The sequence below is a fragment of the Triticum urartu genome, chromosome 7A (assembly GCF_056163025.1).
Source record: "Triticum urartu cultivar PI428250 chromosome 7A, HENAU_Tu73, whole genome shotgun sequence".
Classification (NCBI taxonomy): Eukaryota; Viridiplantae; Streptophyta; class Magnoliopsida; order Poales; family Poaceae; genus Triticum; species Triticum urartu.
Genome location: NC_141879.1, coordinates 715,192,904 through 715,211,313, shown reverse-complemented (window position 1 = coordinate 715,211,313; position 18,410 = coordinate 715,192,904). Strand labels below are relative to the sequence as shown.

At 42.9% G+C, this 18,410-nt stretch overlaps 2 protein-coding genes across 3 annotated transcripts; one reads left to right on the top strand and one right to left on the bottom strand.

The window, feature by feature from the left end:
• Positions 1 to 7,070: 7,070 nt before the first annotated feature.
• On the top strand, positions 7,071 to 10,455 carry LOC125524661 (Protein kinase superfamily protein). Of its 2 annotated transcripts, none has more exons than XM_048689691.2 (5): positions 7,071 to 7,350; positions 7,837 to 8,198; positions 8,289 to 8,380; positions 8,690 to 9,163; positions 9,290 to 10,455. In XM_048689691.2, exons 1-5 carry the CDS (start codon positions 7,335 to 7,337, stop codon positions 10,242 to 10,244), a joined length of 1,899 nt encoding a protein of 632 aa, XP_048545648.1. In that variant the 5' UTR covers positions 7,071 to 7,334; the 3' UTR covers positions 10,245 to 10,455. The 2 variants fall into 2 exon arrangements, with proteins under 2 accessions (XP_048545648.1, XP_048545650.1); XM_048689693.2 differs by lacking the exon at positions 7,071 to 7,350 and adding an exon at positions 7,435 to 7,651.
• Positions 10,456 to 10,563: 108 nt separating this feature from the next.
• On the bottom strand, positions 10,564 to 13,270 carry ELO1 (Paxneb protein-like protein). Its single transcript, XM_048689694.2, has 8 exons — positions 13,032 to 13,270; positions 12,442 to 12,695; positions 12,282 to 12,357; positions 11,826 to 11,982; positions 11,589 to 11,667; positions 11,295 to 11,454; positions 11,113 to 11,204; positions 10,564 to 11,022 (listed from the first exon to the last, which is right to left on the bottom strand). The coding sequence occupies exons 1-8, from the start codon at positions 13,201 to 13,203 to the stop codon at positions 10,855 to 10,857; spliced, it is 1,158 nt and encodes a 385-aa protein (XP_048545651.2). The 5' UTR covers positions 13,204 to 13,270; the 3' UTR covers positions 10,564 to 10,854.
• Between the last annotated feature and the right edge of the window lie 5,140 nt (positions 13,271 to 18,410).

The window sequence follows — 18,410 nt, the reverse complement described above, 5'->3', positions numbered from 1 at the left end:
TCTCCTCGCACTAAAAGTGCATCGCCGAAAATCCTAAAATAAATTCAGGAATAATGCGAGTATCAGGACTTGAACACTGGTGGGCTGGGAATACCATTGTCCCTCTAACCATCCAACCACAGGTTGGTTTGCTACTTCTACTAATTGTTATTTTTTGCAATGTTTGTTAGAAACAAATATTTAAATAATAAATTAATCACTGAAAATAATAATACGCAACAATGCAGATTGTCCACCTCGTGGCAGAAATGATCTACTTCAAAAGAATAATGATCATACAATTTACATACCAATTTTGTTATGCTAATATTGTATTGTTTTGTTATATTTTTTAGAACTGATTGGTAACTCTGTATTCACACTATATACATGTCAATGGAAAGAGAAGATAGTATACAGCAACATGATGATATACACAAATATCTTCACTTGTGTATTTACTAACCGAGTCTCCCCGAGCCCTAAAGTATTAGCTAGGTAACATACCTTACTCTGTGAAGGATGACCATATTTACCATCACAAAAAGTATAATAATTTTCATTCATTAATAGAGTAAGTCAAAATCTTGTAAGCGTAGTGGCACTAATATATCATCATATTGAACGAAAACATTGAATGTCTCCTATGAGATTGGTGCAAAAAGGAAAGAACAAAACTCATTTTTAAGTTTCAAAAAGATGTACATGTAGATGCATGTACTCCGTAACTTTAAATTTCTTTAAAATCTAAGTTTATTTGTACGATACAGTGAAACAAAAATGCATGCATCGCTTGTATCTGCTATTTTGTACTATAGGTCCATGCATTAGTTAGTTTTTTTGCTAAAGTCCAGCTAATAAAAACATGTTAGTCAACTGTTATTATCAAATCTAAAGGAGCAATTTGAATTATTATTTTGGATTTTTTTGGCAATTAGGAGTCTGGAAGCAAAATGTTTGCACTCGTTTGTGTTTTGATTTTGTACGAAAGGTAATGAAGACACAATACTAATCAAACATGTAGAACAGTTAGTTTTTTTTATCACAAATATGGCATCTTCTACCTAAAAACACCATATATCATAGTGTACATACACCCAATCAAACTATAACAACGGATAACTTCTAGTCGGGCCAAACCTATTCATATGCACAATAATTTATAAGGAAACCTACTGATTTTAATAAGCGTGCGCATATTATTTTTCTAGAGTCCATTGCTTCCACAAGATCTCATCCTCCGCATGTGCAACAAGATGAAAGTCATGGATGGTCGCCCAGAGGGCCATAAACTGGCGGATGTGTCCCATGGTGAAGTTTGCCGATAACTTGACCGTGGAGACCCAATCATGACCGGAGAGCGCTACCTTGATTTTCCAAAAAAAACGATGAAACCTCAAAATTGAGAGGTGCAATCTCCTTGGGCTTCCGGTTATTGATCCATGGCGCATCCCAAAATGGCGTCTTCGCGTCATTCCCAATGGTGTTAAGATCTTACTCGTCACAAGGGTTGTCCATACCAACCCATAATTTTGAGGGCTCCGTCCACTCGAACCAAGGGCATCTTAGGCGGAGAGATGTTGCGCATTTTGTGGTGTTAAGCACACCAGGACCTCCATGCTCAAAAGGTCGGCAAACAAAATCCCAATTTACTTTGCACTTGGCCCGTTGCCTTGTCCGAGATAGACCATAGGAAGGCACGCTCAAGCTTGTTGTCTGCATTTGAAGATGTAGGTGTGTGTTATAACACGACAAAAAAAAGGACTTGAAAATAAAGTATGACAAATGTCTATGAACGGAAAAAACATTACGTGTTTCTATAAGATTGCAACACCTTGTTTAATCTTAGAATACAAATGGCTCATATTCCTCATGAACTTTCATAGGTCCACTCTGCTTAACAACTTACAGAAGTGGGTGGACTCTCGATGTGCCTGGAAAAAAGGGCGATCTTGAACTGAACACCGAGAAACATACAAACATTGCACATGATCAATCAGGGCCGTAACGAGAGAAATCACCGGACGGATATATTCCAACCTTGCCATTTACTGGTCTCGGCATGTCTGGAAATCTGGTCTGGTACGTAACGCAAGACATGTGACCCAGATACGATCAGAAGCAACGTATTCACGGCAATAGTTTTTGGAATTAGTGGCAAACGTGTGGAGAAAACTTACAAGTACTAGATTTCAAGAGGACTTTGTCAGCTTTGACAGGTGCCGTGCTGTCTATATACAGACAAATTATAGCCTAACCTCTACAAACGCGTTGTCAAATTGGTGTATCTACGCAACCTGACCACCCCGGCAACAATTAGTTATTTCTTTTCTTTAAAAAAAAACTGCAATGTGAAACTTTTCCTCATCTGACCGGCCAGATTGTATAAAAAGTTAGGGTCCCATGTTATAGTGGGAGCATAGACGGATGAGGGCCGAGGCGATGCCATCTACATACAGTGCCTGTCTACCTTTGGGTGTACAAGATGGGCCACTGGTACCATATCACAAGGCAGATTACCAAAAGGTGAAGATTCATTCCAGCTGGTTGGAGACCGTGTGCTCTTCAAGCTAGCTTCATCCGGAGACCGGACCTGTGACTTTACTTTACAGCAGCAGCCCGCGAGACCGATCGATCCCTGTCTTTTTCGGCAACAGAATCTTCGAGCGATTAATAATCTCCAAGACATTAGTTTCAGAACACGGGATTTCCTTTTTCCCAACTCTGCAGGGACTAATTTGTTGGTTTGTTGTGACTTGTGAGAATTTCTGCAGCGCTGGTTGCAAAGTTGTATGCGGTTTTATCTGCACTACGGGTGAATGATCTTTCTTTTCTCTCGGGACAAATCGTGGTATAGGATCAGTACTGCTCAGCAGATTAGTTTACAGAGTCTGGTTGCGGCGTGCGGGCAGAGCTAGCTAGCTGCTGACCAGCCGTGGTGGAGTGTCTTTGCTGAGAAGCTATGTACGTATCTGTTGCCGAAGAGTGTGGCATCTGCCGCCGCCGCTGGCCACATGTTGCTGACGAGACGACCCATCTTGATCTTGCAGGAAAATGGACACAAGCAAGCATGTTGCTGGTCAGCTTCTTCAGTTTGATCGATCAGTAGCCACACAAGATAGTGCCAATTTACTTGGCATCCGACTGTGGAAACCAAGGTGCCAATCCTCTCTCTATGGACTCTCATGATTACCTGCCATCGCACCACATGCGCTGTCTCATTGTTGTACAGTCCTCGTTGGTGCTTTGGTTAAAATGGAGAATGCTACCCCCTTCGTTTCATAATATAAGAGCGTTTTTTACCCTCTACATCCTTCGTTATATGCACCAACACCGATGCTCAAATGGTTGTGTCATCTCAATAAAAAGTGCACAAGTCTCAAAAGCAGGTCAAGGCATGCTATCCACAGTAGTATATCTTCTTTATCGCTTTGCAGAGCCCCACTCAAACACTTCTAAATTTTGCTCCCCTTTATCCGTCCGGTCGTCAGCGAGGGACGCTCCAGCTATCCTTTCGTTCGCTGGCTGGTGGATCCACCAGCGAACGTTTTGGTCATGCTGTAAAAATTAGAGAACAATCCTTTTTATAGACTAGGCCTCCAGGCCTAAATGAAAAATGTCATGCTGTAAAAATTAGAGAAAAATTTCTTTTTATAGACCAAAAATAAAAAATGCCAACGGTTAAAATGCCATGATCAAAATAATTGTCATCTCTTAATAAAAAACGCCATATAGAAAAACCAAAATGCCATCTCTTAAATAAAAATGCAATCTTTTAAATAATAAAAATGCCAACTCTTGACACAAAAATGTCATTTATACAAAATAAAAAATGCCATATAATACAAAATAAAAACGTCATCTCTAAATATATAAAAAATACCATCTCCTAAATAATAAAAATTTCATCTCTTAAGATAAAAAGGCCATCTCTTTTCAAAAATATTCCATCTCTTAATAGTAAAAATGCCATCTCTAAATATTAAAATTTCAACTCTTAATAAACAAAAAAATGCCATCTCTAATAAAAAACAATAATAATTCTATCTCTAAATATAAAAATGGCATCTCTTAATAAACAAAAAAATGCTATCTCTTAAAAAATATAAAAAATCCATCTCTTAAATAAAAATTGCCATGTCTAACATAATAAAAATTCTATCTCTTAACAGAAAATTGGCACCAGCGAACGTTTTTGTTCGCTGGGGAGGTCGCGATTGAGCTAACCAGCAGCCCCCTTTACGCCCCCCCCCCCCCCCCCACATACACACACCTCTCGTTCCAGGAGGTCTCCAGGCGCAACTACAAGATTACATCTGAAAAAATGGAAAATGGCATGCTGAAAAAAATTAGAGAACATTTCTTTTTATAGACAAAAATGGCATCTCTTAATAAACAAAAAATGCCATATAGAAAAACCAAAATGCCATCTCTTAATAATAAAAAAGCCATCTCTTGAATAAAAACTGCCATCTCTTAAGACCAAAATGCCATCTCATGTAAAAAAATCATCTCTTAAATAGAAAATGCAACCTTTTAAACAATTAAAATGCCAACTTAACACAAAAATGCCATCACTTAACAAAAAATGCCATCTAAATAAAAAATTCTATCTCTAAATATATAAAACCCTTCTCTTAAATAAAAAATACCATCTCTTAACTAATAAAAATGCCATCCTAAATATATGAAACCCTTCTCTTAAATAAAAAATACCATCTCTTAAATAATAAAAATGCCATCTCTTTAAAAGAAGCACATCTCTTAATAGTAAACATGTCTTCTCTAAGTATAAAAATGTCATATCTTAATAAACAAAAAATTCCATCTCTTCACACAAAAAAGGCATCTCTTATAAAAAATAATAATAGATGCCATGTCTTAATATAAAAATGTCATCTCTTAATAAAAAAATGCCATCCCTTAACACTAAAATGCCATCTCTTATTAAAAAATATAAAAATGCCATCTATAAATATAAAACAGCCACCTCTAAATATAACAATGACATCTCTTAATAAACAAAAAGTGCCATCTATTAACATTAAAATACCATCTCTAAATGTAAAAAAGCCATCTCTTATAAAAAATTAAAAAATATCTCTTAGTATATGAATGCCTTCTCTTAATTTACAAAAAATGCCATCTCTTAACGAAAAAATGTCATCTCTTATAAAAAAGGTAAAAAAATTCCATCTTTTAATATTAACAATGTCGACTCTTAATAAAAAATGCCATCTCTTAATAACAAAAAATACCATCTCTTAATATAAAAAATGCCATCTCTTAATAATAAAAAAATCATTTTTATAAAAATGCCATGCACTTAGTAGTAAACTGCCATGCCATCAAAATAAAAAATGCCATCTTCTTAAAAAATGTTATGCTATAAAAATATAAAACAGCCATGTGAGAAAATGGAAAAAAATACAAGATTTTTGGGATTGAAAATATATGTGGAATTTTAAACAACAATGGTTCAAAAATGCCCTCCTAGCCCAATGGCTATGGGCATTCCGGCACGCACAGGTGTTCGCCAGAAGCAACTGCACAGTGACCCATTCCAGCCATCCTATATGGCACAGTCCTGTTCCAAGATTTATGTGACGACACGGAGGACGTTCAATGTAAAATCCCCCCCTAGTTGAGGATCGTTAGTTAGCATTTCTGTAAAAAAAGAGGTGAAAAACGTTCTTGGTGCTGCAATTTACGGTACCAGTGCCCTGGTCAAATTTTGTGGGCCCGCTGAATATTTTTCATGGGGCCACCCCTGCCACTTTGGATACCTATAGCAGGAAGGCATGTTATTTCTGATAATCTCTCTTAGAGCCCAAGCAGATCTACTCACTCATGACATCCGTGGTGTTCTAGACAGAGAGGGAAAAAATCAATGGTTCAAAATTTCAAGAAATTTTACACGAACCTATATAGAACATATTAAGAAAATGAAGAACAATGTTAAAAAAATGAACACAATTCATATTGTTCTCATTGTTCAAAATAGAAAGACAATAAACCACTTGCATTCCTCCATGTGCTCACTCCAAACATATCTTGTGCGGTTATACCACATGTCTCATTGAGGGGCTGTCACTATACTCCCTCCACTCCCTCCATTTCTGAATACATAAATATTCACTTTGTAGTGACATTAGCTAGAAAGAGTCAATCTGTAATAATGCCCCTCAGTAGGAATAGTGTCTCACATGTTCTCTTCCCACCTCGATGGTGCGTCTAGCTTCGTCAGAGAACGTGTGGAGGTGTGTCTCCGTCGGATCTCAAGGGATTCAGTTAGCGCTGGTCTTTGGTGGATCTTTTGGTCTTCATTCATCTTTGTTTGGGTGTTTACAAGCTTGATCCTTTCGATCTACACCTTTCTTCATCGGCGATGGTTGCTCTCTAGTGTGCTGGTTCTATGAGGCCTTAACAAGATGACTTTCTCAAATGTTTACTACAATAAGGTTTGCCCGACTCCGGCGAGGGGATGGCGATGATGGCGATGCGTCTTCGTTTCGCTCAAATGGTTGTAGTCGTCGCTAGGTGGTCCACAGTCCTAGTTGTGATTTTTGTTATCTCTGTTATTCTTTGTACCGCCATGATTGAAGATAAATAGATTAAAAATTTCTCACACAAAAAAGTCAATTTGGACGAAATTAACCCCATTGAACATGCTCATTCTCCACCTTTTCGTTCTTTATTCCCTTGGCTTTATCCCCTACCGGACGAATCGCCTCCTCTTTCTTTGAAAAGACCGATAGAAATCTACATCACCAATCTACTCGCCTCGCGCAACGCGGCCATTTTTTCAAAACCAACACATTTTATAGAGGAAAATGTGCCATATGTTGGTACATGTGGTTGAAACTGTACAAACTTTGTAGAGGAACCGAGGGACCATATTGCTCGCTCATATAAGTTTGTTTCATTCAAAACCACTTGAAAGGAATTATTCAACCATTGTAAATACAATCAAACCTAAGTTTCATAAAAAGAAGGCAAAATAATACACCAAAAGGAAAGGCAGCAAGGGAAAAGGTAACGGGCGGCGAGCCGAGGAAATCCTTTCCATATAAACCGCTCTCCACCGCTCAACCGCCGCCCTCTTCTTCCTCCCCAAGCACGCTCCCCCTCCCCTCTTTCCCCTCCTCCTCCTCGCAGTCGCACCATCCACCCCAACCTCCAGTGCAGGTCTGCTCATGTCGCCTCCTCGAATCCACCCCTCCGGAATCACTCCAGTAGCCGCAGCCGCAGTCGATTCGTAGGTTTCTTTTTCAGTACTTTCTTTACCAAGCAAACCCAATTCGCCGACACCACTTAGGATTCAGATTAGAGGCGGGGAAAAGCGGAAAAAGCAGATGGAGAAGACGACAGGTGAGCCCCCCGTCTCTTCTGCGGATTCCAGATTCGCCGCTGATGCAGGTTCTTTACCCTTTTATTATTGTACTTTTATGCCGGCTGTCTGAGTGATTCTCGCCGGATTGGCCGAGCGGTTCTTGCTCTCCGTGGCCGGATTCTTGATTTTGTCCGTGATCCAGGCCAGGCCGTTGCTTGCCCGTTGACCTGTGTGAGATTAGTTGAGTGATTCTTTACGGTTTTTGAGCTTGTATCTGCGCCTGGCATGCGCTGAATTTTGCGCATCCCCTGCAGCCTGCACCAAGCTCCCAGTTTTACAGTTGAGTGTAAATCTCACAGTAGGGATCTTGTTTCTGGTTGTTCTCCCTTGAGCTGCGCCCAAGAAACTGAGATTATTGTTGAGTAGTGAGAGTACAAGCTCCCAGCTTACAAGATTTTGGTGATTCTGCAGTATGTACTCTGTACCTGTTGTTGAGAAACCAATGGTGATTTTTCTGATTGCAGGGATGGCAGGCTCCCAGCCCACCGACACCGAGTCGTTCGAGTACATGCTGCTGGAGAAGGACCCCGACCACTACCGGACGGTCTTCTCCGGCCCGAGCCAGATAAGCCCGTGGATCGACCCGGCGGTGCTGAATCTGAAGCACCGGATAGGAAGAGGCCCCTTCGGGGACGTCTGGATAGCGACGCACCACCAGAGGACGGAGGATTATGACCGGTACCACGAGGTCGCCGTGAAGATGCTGCACCCGGTCAGGGACGACCAGCTGCAGGTGTTCTCGGCAAGGTTCGACGAGGTGTTCGGCAAATGCCAGGGCCTGGGCAATGTCTGCTTCCTACATGGCATCTCAACGCAGAATGGGAGGGTATGTTTTTGTCTGGCAAAGCCTTGCTGTTGGGTCACCTGTGAATGAAAGATGGCTTTGTGGCTTAATTTTTGTTTCATGGATTTTCAGCTTTGCATAGCGATGAAGTTTTATGAAGGATCCATCGGGGACAAGATGGCTCGGCTTAAAGGTGGAAGGCTCCCTTTGTCGGATGTTTTAAGGTATTGTGGAAGTCTCCACAGTTTTGAACATATTTGATGTTCTGAATACTCTGAGTGTTCGTCGGCTTATCTTAAGAATACAATTTATCAGAGACAAATATACATTTTTTTTAGATGAAGTGTCACCTAAGCATGCAGTTTCCAACTTTCTACCAGTGAACGTGTTGATTGATTAACTGGCAGATATAGTTTATGACCTTAGTACAGGCACATTATCCTGTTGACTTTTGAGAATGCTTATGATGCTCTGTTTAGAAGATATTTTCTTGAGTAGTAATACATATTTTTATGAATTCTTATAACTTGCAGATATGGTGCCGATTTGGCGCGTGGTGTGCTAGACCTACACTCCAGGGGAATATTTGTTCTTAATCTCAAGCCTTGCAATTTTCTCCTTGATGACCATGACCATGCTGTGCTGGGGGATTTTGGGATTCCATCCTTGCTGTTTGGACTTTCGCTGCCAAACCCAGAGCTTATCCAAAGACTTGGGACTCCAAATTACATGGCCCCAGAGCAATGGCAACCAAACATCAGAGGTCCAATTAGTTACGAGACAGATTCATGGGGCTTTGCCTGCAGCATTCTTGAGATGTTCAGTGGCGTTCAGCCTTGGCGTGGCAAATCACCAGATGAAATTTATCAGTTGGTTGTCCTGAAGAAAGAGAAACCGATATTCCCATACAACTTACCTGCAGAGGTTGAGAATGTCCTTTCTAGCTGCTTTGAGTACGACTTTCGGGATCGCCCCTTGATGTCAGATATCTTGCAAGCATTTGAAAGGTAACATGCTAAAACTCTCTTTCTACTTCTGCCTTATCAACTTGCAGTATTTGGTTAAACTGCCATCGGATGGGTGATTTTACCATAGTTCTTTCCTAAATTTGTTTTCTTTTTTCATTTCTTCAGTGCTAAAGATGTGGATTATGACAACAATGGCTGGGATAGTTCTGAAAACCCAAGGGCAGTAGTGCCAAGTCACACTAATTGGTCACACTTTAAGGATAAGCTGCAAGTTGGTGACAAGGTCCGCTCGAGAAAGGTTAAAAACTCTTGTACTCCTGAAACAATGGAAATTCCTGATGGAACCATAGTTGGCATGGAGGAGGATGGAGAACGTGATAGCTACATTCTTGTACGAGTCCATGGAATACATGACCCTTTGAAGGTCCATTCCTCGACAGTGGAGAGGGTGACCTATGGTTTCGCTGCCGGAGACTGGGTAAGGCTTAGGGAGGAAGACAAGAAGCGGTCTCAGGTCGGAATTCTTCATAGCATTGACCGTAATGGCACCGTGTATGTTGGTTTAATAGGAATGGACACCCTCTGGAAGGGGGAATATTCAGATCTGCAAATGGCCGAAGCCTACTGCGTGGGACAATTTGTGAGGCTGAGAACTAACACATCAAGCCCCCGGTTTGAATGGCCGCGAAAGAGAGGCGGAGTGTTTGCCACAGGCCGTATTTCACAGATACTCTCGAATGGATGCCTTGTTGTGACCTTCCCTGGCAAATTCAGCCTTGGCGAAGTGTGCAGCTGCTTGGCCGACCCTTCAGAGGTGGAGGTGGTGAGCTTCGACAAGTGCGATGGGGTTGTGAAGAAGTATGAGCACCTCGAGGACTTCCATTGGGTGGTGAGGCCTCTGTTCATCGCCATAGGTTTCTTTACTGCTATGAAGCTAGGTATCTTTGTGGGCAAGAGCATCACAAGGCCAAGGAGTCGAAAGGTCGCCAGCGTCTCCGATCAGGGCGGTGATCCTCAGAAAGTTCAGCAGCAGGAAGTGCACAGCAGTGTCGGCACGGCATGGCTCCCTCCACCCGTCGCAAACATGCTTTTCAGGGACGGTCCTGCGCCTTCTGGGTAAAACTGCAAAAGCAATGTCCCTGAAGTATATCTCGATCATGCAACGCTTTGAACAAGCCGTGCTGTGTATATTTAGGGCTGTAATTTTCTACCTTGCCAAAACCTTGTAAATTAGTATCTGCCTCTACAACTCAGCATGCCTGAGCCCAACTGCTCTAGGATCATTCCTAGATGTTTCTAGAAGCATGCAACTACATGAGGTTCTCTCTTCATGCATGTCTAGTTGGTAGTTTACAGTTACTTAATGTTTCGTATTGCAAACTTACCAATCTTCACAAGAAGAACCATCTATCTGTGCCATAAGAAACACACAATCCTGGTAACCTGTTATCACCAGCATATCATGGTACAATCTAAACCTTTCAGAATACAAGTATATATGCTGAAAGTTGTATACACCAAAAACTGAATGAAACATGAGATGGGAATGGATAGGCTAAGCTGCCTCCATTGCAAAACCAAAACAAAGCCTCTAAAAGTTGCATTTTTAGTAACAAATACACATAGCAACCAGGAGCCTTCCTCAGCTGCTTACTGTTTCCAGTATCCTAATAAGCTAAAGAACAGTGGATGCTTCCCTCTATTCTCGAAGGGAAGCTCCAGGAGTCCCACTAGAAATCGAGCTGCGAGCCTTGCATCGAGGAGGAGCAACTGCCTGATCCACCAGACGAAGGCCCACTCGACCCGTCCACCGGGGCCTGATTCAGCCGTTCTAGCACCAGCGACCTCCTCTTTCGCAGCTTCAGAGAAAATGTGGACGCCTCTAATATCACAGGAACCTGCATATCGATGTAAATGGCGTCGTTAACACAGAAGAGCGCAAGTTTTGTTTACAGCACCTACGAGCCTATGTTTACTTGGGTGGGTACCTGGCTGTTGGTCTGTGCCACCTTATGAACATGTAGAAAACCAACCATATCTTGATACCCTGTAAGGAGTTTCGCCAAGTCCTTGTCCTCATCTAATGATCAAGGGGGTGAACAATCAGGCCATGTATGGTCGGCAGTCAAAGTTGCAATCAGGAAAACAGATTCTGAAGTGTTAGGCTTGCCTGGGATTGCTTTTATTGACAGCAGCGTGTCTGCTAGGTGCTGCCATCTCTTGCAGAAAGAATCTGATAGGACTGTGTGTGGAAATGTTATAATGGCAACGGCGTTAGATGAGCGCACCATGGCCTTCAGTGATCTGAGAAACGAGACCATGTCCCAGTCCTGCAATGCATAAATAATCTAATATGTCAAAACTGAGTTGGAAGGGAGGAAGCATGTAACTGGGCTTCAAAATTTGAATGTGCTGCATCAAGCCATCAAACAGTCAGCACACATCATTTCAAGTAAAAACTTGCCTTCCCAAAATATCCACACTGTGGTGCACAGAGTGACTGTATAGCAATACGTCCTGCACTCAGATTCCCACCCTCTTTTCTGAATGCAGAAAACACGAGATATGTCAGAAGCAATACGGCAAAATGCATCAGATTGTATACAAGTCCAGTTTTGTGGTAATTAAACAATCATAGTCATCTTGAGGTAGATCAGTCTGTGATAACAAGCTCAACAATATATCCAAGAATCAACCTCACCTTTGATGTTTGGACAAGAAAGCAGAACAACGATCCTGGAGATCATGGAGAGTATCTAGATCTTGAGTGCTCAAACATTCAATATGCTGTGCATTAAGTAAATGCCGTTCCAGGGGCTTCCGTAAATCAAAATCATGGCTAAATTCCTGCTTGTTGTCTGTAACATTGCCAGATGAGTTAACTCTTTTAAAAAACATCACGAAAGACAGTAACGATAGCTTAAATTAAATAACAACCCTAGAACTGATGCTCATACAAGTAAACTATAACAGGTAGCGCGAATATAGCTGTTGTTCCGTTAGCATCAGGCGGCAATTACACTGACAATGTGATACTTCTTTCGTCTTAAATTTTTCTAGAAACCATCCAAATTTTCTTTTTAACAGAGACAATGGCTGCTCTTCACGTCAACTAACCATCAAGTAAACAAAGGGAAGGGAAGTATTCAGACATCACCTCTGTGTTCAGCACTGGAATTCCTCTCGTCCCCGAAATATTTCCTGTACTGCCAAGCTATCCTCAAACCCTCATCCTGCACAATTACAGTACATATCCAGATCAATAAGGAAACATGGTCAGCACCACAAAACACATTTCTTCCACGAGACAGACATACACTTGCCCGTCCATCTCCAGCTGCTCCGCCCGCCATCGCCCTCTGCCGGGCATCCTCCTTCGAGGACGCCACCGGAGCAGGCAGCGCGCCGAGGAACGAGCGGGGTCCCTTCATGGGCGCAGCGAAGAGCAGGGGCTGCTTGTGCACGACGCCCTGCGACATGAAGGCCCGGAGCAGGAGGAGGTGGTGCGGCGCATCGGAGTCCTCCATGACCATCACAACGGAGCCGAGGAGAAAACCGCCGCCCAGAATCCCTGCGACAGAAACGCTGGTAAATCACGACGGCCTGATGAGCACCAACCAAGACACCTAATTGGCCAGTGCACATAGCCATTCTTCCTTAGCAGACAATTCTCTCTCCCAGTTCAAAATCTTTCCTTCTCCTGACCTCAAGAACTAGTAGCTTTCATCATACATATTGCAGGCAATTTGTACTGGTATAAGGTATCTACTTCACAGTTCATGCCCAAAACGCAAGATTTGAAATACAGATATGGCCTCAGTCGGTTCCTGGCGTTCTTTGAGACTAAGCTCGATCAAAAAAAAAATTGCTTGATCTGAACGGCGGGTATGAGAAGGAACATGCTTACTGTCGAGGTCGGGGATGCCGGAGGAGACGAAGGCGGCGCCGTTGGGGCCGAGCTTGACGCCGGAGGCGGTGGGGGAGGAGGAGGAGGAGGCGGTCTTCGATGAGGCGGCGCGCGAGAAGCTGCTCCGGCCGAGGGTCTGGCCCCCTGTTCCGGCGGCGGCGGCGGCGGCCATGGGCGTCGACGCTGCTCCCACCTGACGACTCTTCCTGGAAAGAGAGAGAGAGGAGGCTGCAGGTGCGAACGGCGAACCGCTTGGGCTGCTGCGGTTTCATTGTATAACTGGGCCGTCGCCGTCAGGCCGCTTGGGCCCTCTCTGGGCTTCGTGTCTGGGCCGAAGAATGGGGTGCTGACTGCTGAGATAATAAAGTTTAGGGGCGCTTTTTTTTCTGGCAATTTAGAGAGCTTTTATTCAAACAAAGGCATTCCTCGTACAGTCAGCTAGCAAGCAGGTGACGAGAAAGTTCGGGGTTTCATCGAGCCAGCTTTCCATCACATTCAATGTGCAGGCGCGTTTAGTACAAAGATGAGCCGGAATATTAGCTGGCCATTTTACATGTTGTATCATATAAAAAAATTATTAACTAGCCACTACTAGAAAAAGGGTTATAGATAGGATTTACATTAATGGCGCATCAAGGAGGCTGTGCGCCACTAAATGGCGCACCAGTTTGCAATGCGCCATTAGTATGGAAAACACTAATGGCACACCAGAAAACAGGTGCGCCACTAGTGATAATTTTTTTTATTTTTACATACATACTAATGGCGTATCCTACCGAAATGCGCCATTACTAGTTCTAACTAGTAATGACCCACCAGACAGGGAGTGCGCCAGTACTGAATTTTTTTTGTTCTTTTTTTTGCAAAACTACTAATGGCGCACCGCCTCACAGTGCGCCATTACTAATTTAAACTACTAATGGCGCACCCTGTAGAAGTGCGTCATTAGTATATATTTTGATATCATGAATATTTTTAAATATCATAAGCACTTTTTGATATCATGAATATTTTTAAATATCATGTGCACTTTTTGAATTCATGAATATTTTTTCAAATTTGATGATATTTTTTCATATTCAATATGATAAAATATTGAATATTTATGAGGACACTCGATCTCGATCCCTCTCTATCTCGATCTCGATCCCACCCGCGCCTCCTCTCCCCTCTTCATTTTTAAAAAAATAATAATAAAAAAGTGTAGACTACAATTGTTGTTAAACAACAATTATTACTGTTTTTATAAAAAAATATTAATGTTTCATATTCATATTCATTTTTAAAAAATTATTACATGTAACAAAAAAATTACTTATGACGCACCTCTGCCTGGTGCGCCATTGCTATATATTAAAAAAAGATTACTAATGGCGCACCTCTGCCTGGTGCGCCATTGCTATGTAAAAAAAATTACTAATGGCGCACCTCTGCCCGGTGCGCCATTGCTATGTAAAAAAAAGATTACTAATGGCGCACCGACCGCTGGTGCGCCATTAGTAAGATTCCCCCTAGCTAATTCCCTCCCTCTCGCCGGATCCTCTTCATCCCTCTCCCTCGCCCCCTAGCTAATTCCCCCCGCTGCCCCGACCCACGCCGCCGCCGACGACCCCCCGCACCCTCCCCCGCTCCACCGCCGCCGACGACCCACCGCACCCTCCCCCGCTCCACCGCCGCCGCCGACCCCCCGCACCCTCCCCCGCTCCACCGCCGCCGACGACCCACCGCACCCTCCCCCGCTCCACCGCCGCCGCCGACCCCCCGCACCCTCCCCCGCTCCACCGCCGCCGCCGACCCCCTGCACCCTCCCCCGGCCCGTTCCACCGCGGCCGCCGACACCCCACACCCTCCCCCGCTTTTTGATAATATTTTCAGATAACAAATTTGATGATATTTTCAAATAACAAATTTGATGATATTTTCAATTAAAAATAAAAAACAAATTTGATGATATTAAAAAAAACAAATTTGATGATATATTTTGTTCTAGTCCTCATGAAAATAATAAATTTGATAAAAAAACAAATTATTAGATGCAACAAGAAATAATAAAAAAAGAAGTTACTAATCGCGCACCAGAGGAGGGTGCGTCATTGCTATCAGAAAAAAAAAGTTACTAATGGCGCACCAGAGAATGGTGCGCCATTGCTATGAGTGTTTTTATGGCGCACCCCTCGTTGGTGCGCCATTACTAACATTCCCCCCTCTATAGCTGGATACCCGGCCTTTCGCCCGATACCTCCTTCCCTCTCCCTCGCCAGATCCCCTTCCATCCCTCGCCACACCCGCTCCGGCTCCCCCGCGCCGCCGCCCCCGCTCCCCCGCGCCGCCGCCCCCACGCCCCCCGACCCGCGAAGCACGTGGCCGCCGGCCTCCCCACGACCAACCGAGGCGCCCAGGAGGACCGTCGTCGTCTTCCTCTTTGACTACGAGGACCCGGACAAGCTCGGACGCCCTCGAGCCACCCCTTCGATGCCGCCGCCGACCCCGACCCCGACCCCGACCCCTCCGGCGACTGGCCACGCCCGCCCAGGTACCTCTCCTCCTTCCTCCCTCTCCACCCTTCCTCCCCATTCCCTCCCTCCCTAGTTCTTCTTGCTATATGGATCAGAACATATGGAGCATTACTATTGCTATATGGAGCATTACTATTGTTCTTCTCTGAACCATTACCATTCCCTCCCTCCCTAGTTCTTCCTCCCCATTAATTTGCAGGATCAGAACAAGTTTGTAACAGGATGCTCTACAATGTTGATTAGGTGCATTACTATTGCTATATGGAGCAGCAATTTACTATTGCTATATGCTCTAGTTTGTATCAATGTGATTGTAGTTTTTCTTGTCATCAAGTTTAGTTGATGTTTATTTAAATATAGCTTATATGATCAGCCACTCTATGTATGATTGTGGCTTGAAGGTTCTGGAAGAACGTTTTTCCTTCAAATTCTATCTGGTGGCATTGTCCTAGACTCCCTAGTTGTGTTGTTAATTGTGCTTCTATTAAAAGAATTGGGAGTTACTCACTGTACTAGAACTCTGTAGGTTGAATTTTGGTTAACTAATACTGACGTTATGAGAATGTAAGCACCTATTATTGCTACTGATATCATTGGCTCATTGCTGCCTTTGTGCAATGCAGAACTGTTAAGAGTGATTTGGAGGATTCAAGATTCTGTGAAGCTCTTTTGACATTTAAAACTCAGAACTGAAGGTACTTAATAAACTCAAAAGCATTGATGATAACTCTTGTTGCCTAGAAACAGAGGTAGTTTACATATTGCATTGCTGGTGTTTGTTTATGTTCAGAGTTTAAGCATGTGTAGTGTAGTGTAGTGTAGTGAGCTTGTTCTAGTGTAGTGAGGTCTGAACCATTGCATGATGTAGTGTAGTGTAGTGAGCTCTGAACCATGTTTAGTGTTGAGTACTTCAAGTTTACTGAACCTATTCATTTTTGTGGACTTAGTGAACATGATAAGACAAGCCAGATTCTCTATTTTTAATTAACAGTAATCCATGATCAGCAACAGTTTCTTTCACTAATTTTCAATTAACAGCAATCCATGATTTTTTTTCAGCTAAAACTATTCATGATTTTTGTTGGGTGACCTATTAGATCTAGAATGGAAGCTCACATAAGTTGAGCTGATTTTTGTCCATATGAAAGCAGAGGACCATATGGTCTGTGGCCTTTTCATCCATATGAAAGTAGAGGCACATTGTGGTGCTAGTTTTCTGGGTTTTGTCTCCGACCATCGTGTCGTGATGATTTTGCAGGTACCCGAGAGGCCCTTGAGTTTGCCGGAATGTCGATTAACTTCCGTTCCGGAAAATTCGGGTACTCCATATGTCTTATTTTCAGCAAAGGTCATGCTGAAATTTTCCGTGAATTTTAGCATGACTTTGCTAAAAATCGGACATATGGGGTACTTACTACTAATGCATGGGCCGGGGTATCTTAGTACTTAATTAAGTAGAATCAACTGCCCCGTCATTCTTGCTGCATTAAACCATAGGTGGCAATAGAGCCAAGTGATTAGGCCCAACTTAGAATTCTTGTTAGCATCGATAAACCCTAGATGATAAACCCAACATAGGTGGCAATAGAGCCAAGTGATTAGGCCCAACCTAGGGTGCCTCGGCATCGATAAACCCTAAATGATGAAAACTTAACTTGGCTTCTATAAGGTGCCTCGGTGTCGATGAGAACCTAAATGATGTACGCTTAGGCTTTTAGGGTGCCTCGGCGTCGACAAAACCTAAATGATGAAAGCTTAGGCTTTTAGGGTGCCTCGACGTCGACAAACCCTGAATGATAAAACCTTGGCTTTTAGGGTGTCTCGATGTCGATAAAAACCTAAATGATGAAAGCTTAGGCTTTTAGGGTGCCTCGGCGTCGACAAACCCTAAATGATAAAAGCTTAGCTTTTAGGATGCCTCGGTGTCGACAAACCCTAAATGATGTAGTTTTGAATTATGACCGTAGGATATGTCGTCATCATCATCGGACGACGAAAGTCTCCCGGCGGAGTGCGACTGGTGCCACGACGATCGAGGTCTGTGCGACATGCCTCACCTGGACGATGATCGGCGCTTCAGCATTAAGCTCGAGGAGACCTTCGAAGTTGAAACGGTACACAACGACGACAAGTGTTATTTTCATAATTAAGCATGACTTCAACTATTTCAACGTGTAATTTTCATCTTTTACAATTCGAGTATAGCTTATCCCATGCCATGCAAGACGCTATGTCTTGGAGAGGATGGATTTTGAAGACCATGAAATTTCTGAAACAAAGAAAATTCACCTAAGGACTCATCACGATGTGGACTTTGAAGTAAATCTATATAATTCTGAGAGCGTAACCCATTTTGGTTGCAAAAATTGGGAAGCATTTTGCAAGATGTATGGTTTTGATGAGGGTATGCTTATCACCATGGATCTTGGTAATCCTGACATCAACCAAGACAATATGGACATTTGGATCCTTGTTGATACGCCTCCAGTTCTACCGCTATGTGAGTTTCTCAAACATAGTTATTAGCTAATTTATATTGTTTATTTCAATATAGATGACAGCTTATTTCCATTGACAGCTTATTTTTATTGTTCAAAGAATGTGCGGGAGATGGTAGACAAAACTCACTACACCGATGGCTCCGAATTAACAACTTACAAGGAGAAAAATCATCTGGTCGGATTTTGTACTGACATTGAGAATTACACTATCCACAATCAAACTCCTCAACATTATGGTAAATACGTGCCACTAGTGCATGTGTTCAACTACGGTAACTACCATGGAGATACCCTGGTAAGATTTTTACTATTACGACATCCGTGCATCTTTTGCATACTTCTAAAACTAGTACATCATTGCT

Excerpts from the sequence above, each read along its gene's own strand:
- LOC125524661 (XM_048689691.2), top strand. Across the intron at positions 8,199-8,288 it reads TCTCAACGCAGAATGGGAGG|CTTTGCATAGCGATGAAGTT; the intron begins GTATGTTTTTGT and ends ATGGATTTTCAG. Across the intron at positions 8,381-8,689 it reads CCTTTGTCGGATGTTTTAAG|ATATGGTGCCGATTTGGCGC; the intron begins GTATTGTGGAAG and ends TATAACTTGCAG.
- ELO1 (XM_048689694.2), bottom strand. The coding sequence starts at position 13,203 with ATGGCCGCCGCCGCCGCCGCCGGAACAGGGGGCCAGACCCTCGGCCGG. Across the intron at positions 12,358-12,441 it reads CTGGAGATGGACGGGCAAGT|GATGAGGGTTTGAGGATAGC; the intron begins GTATGTCTGTCT and ends GTAATTGTGCAG. Across the intron at positions 11,455-11,588 it reads AGTGTGGATATTTTGGGAAG|GACTGGGACATGGTCTCGTT; the intron begins GCAAGTTTTTAC and ends TATGCATTGCAG.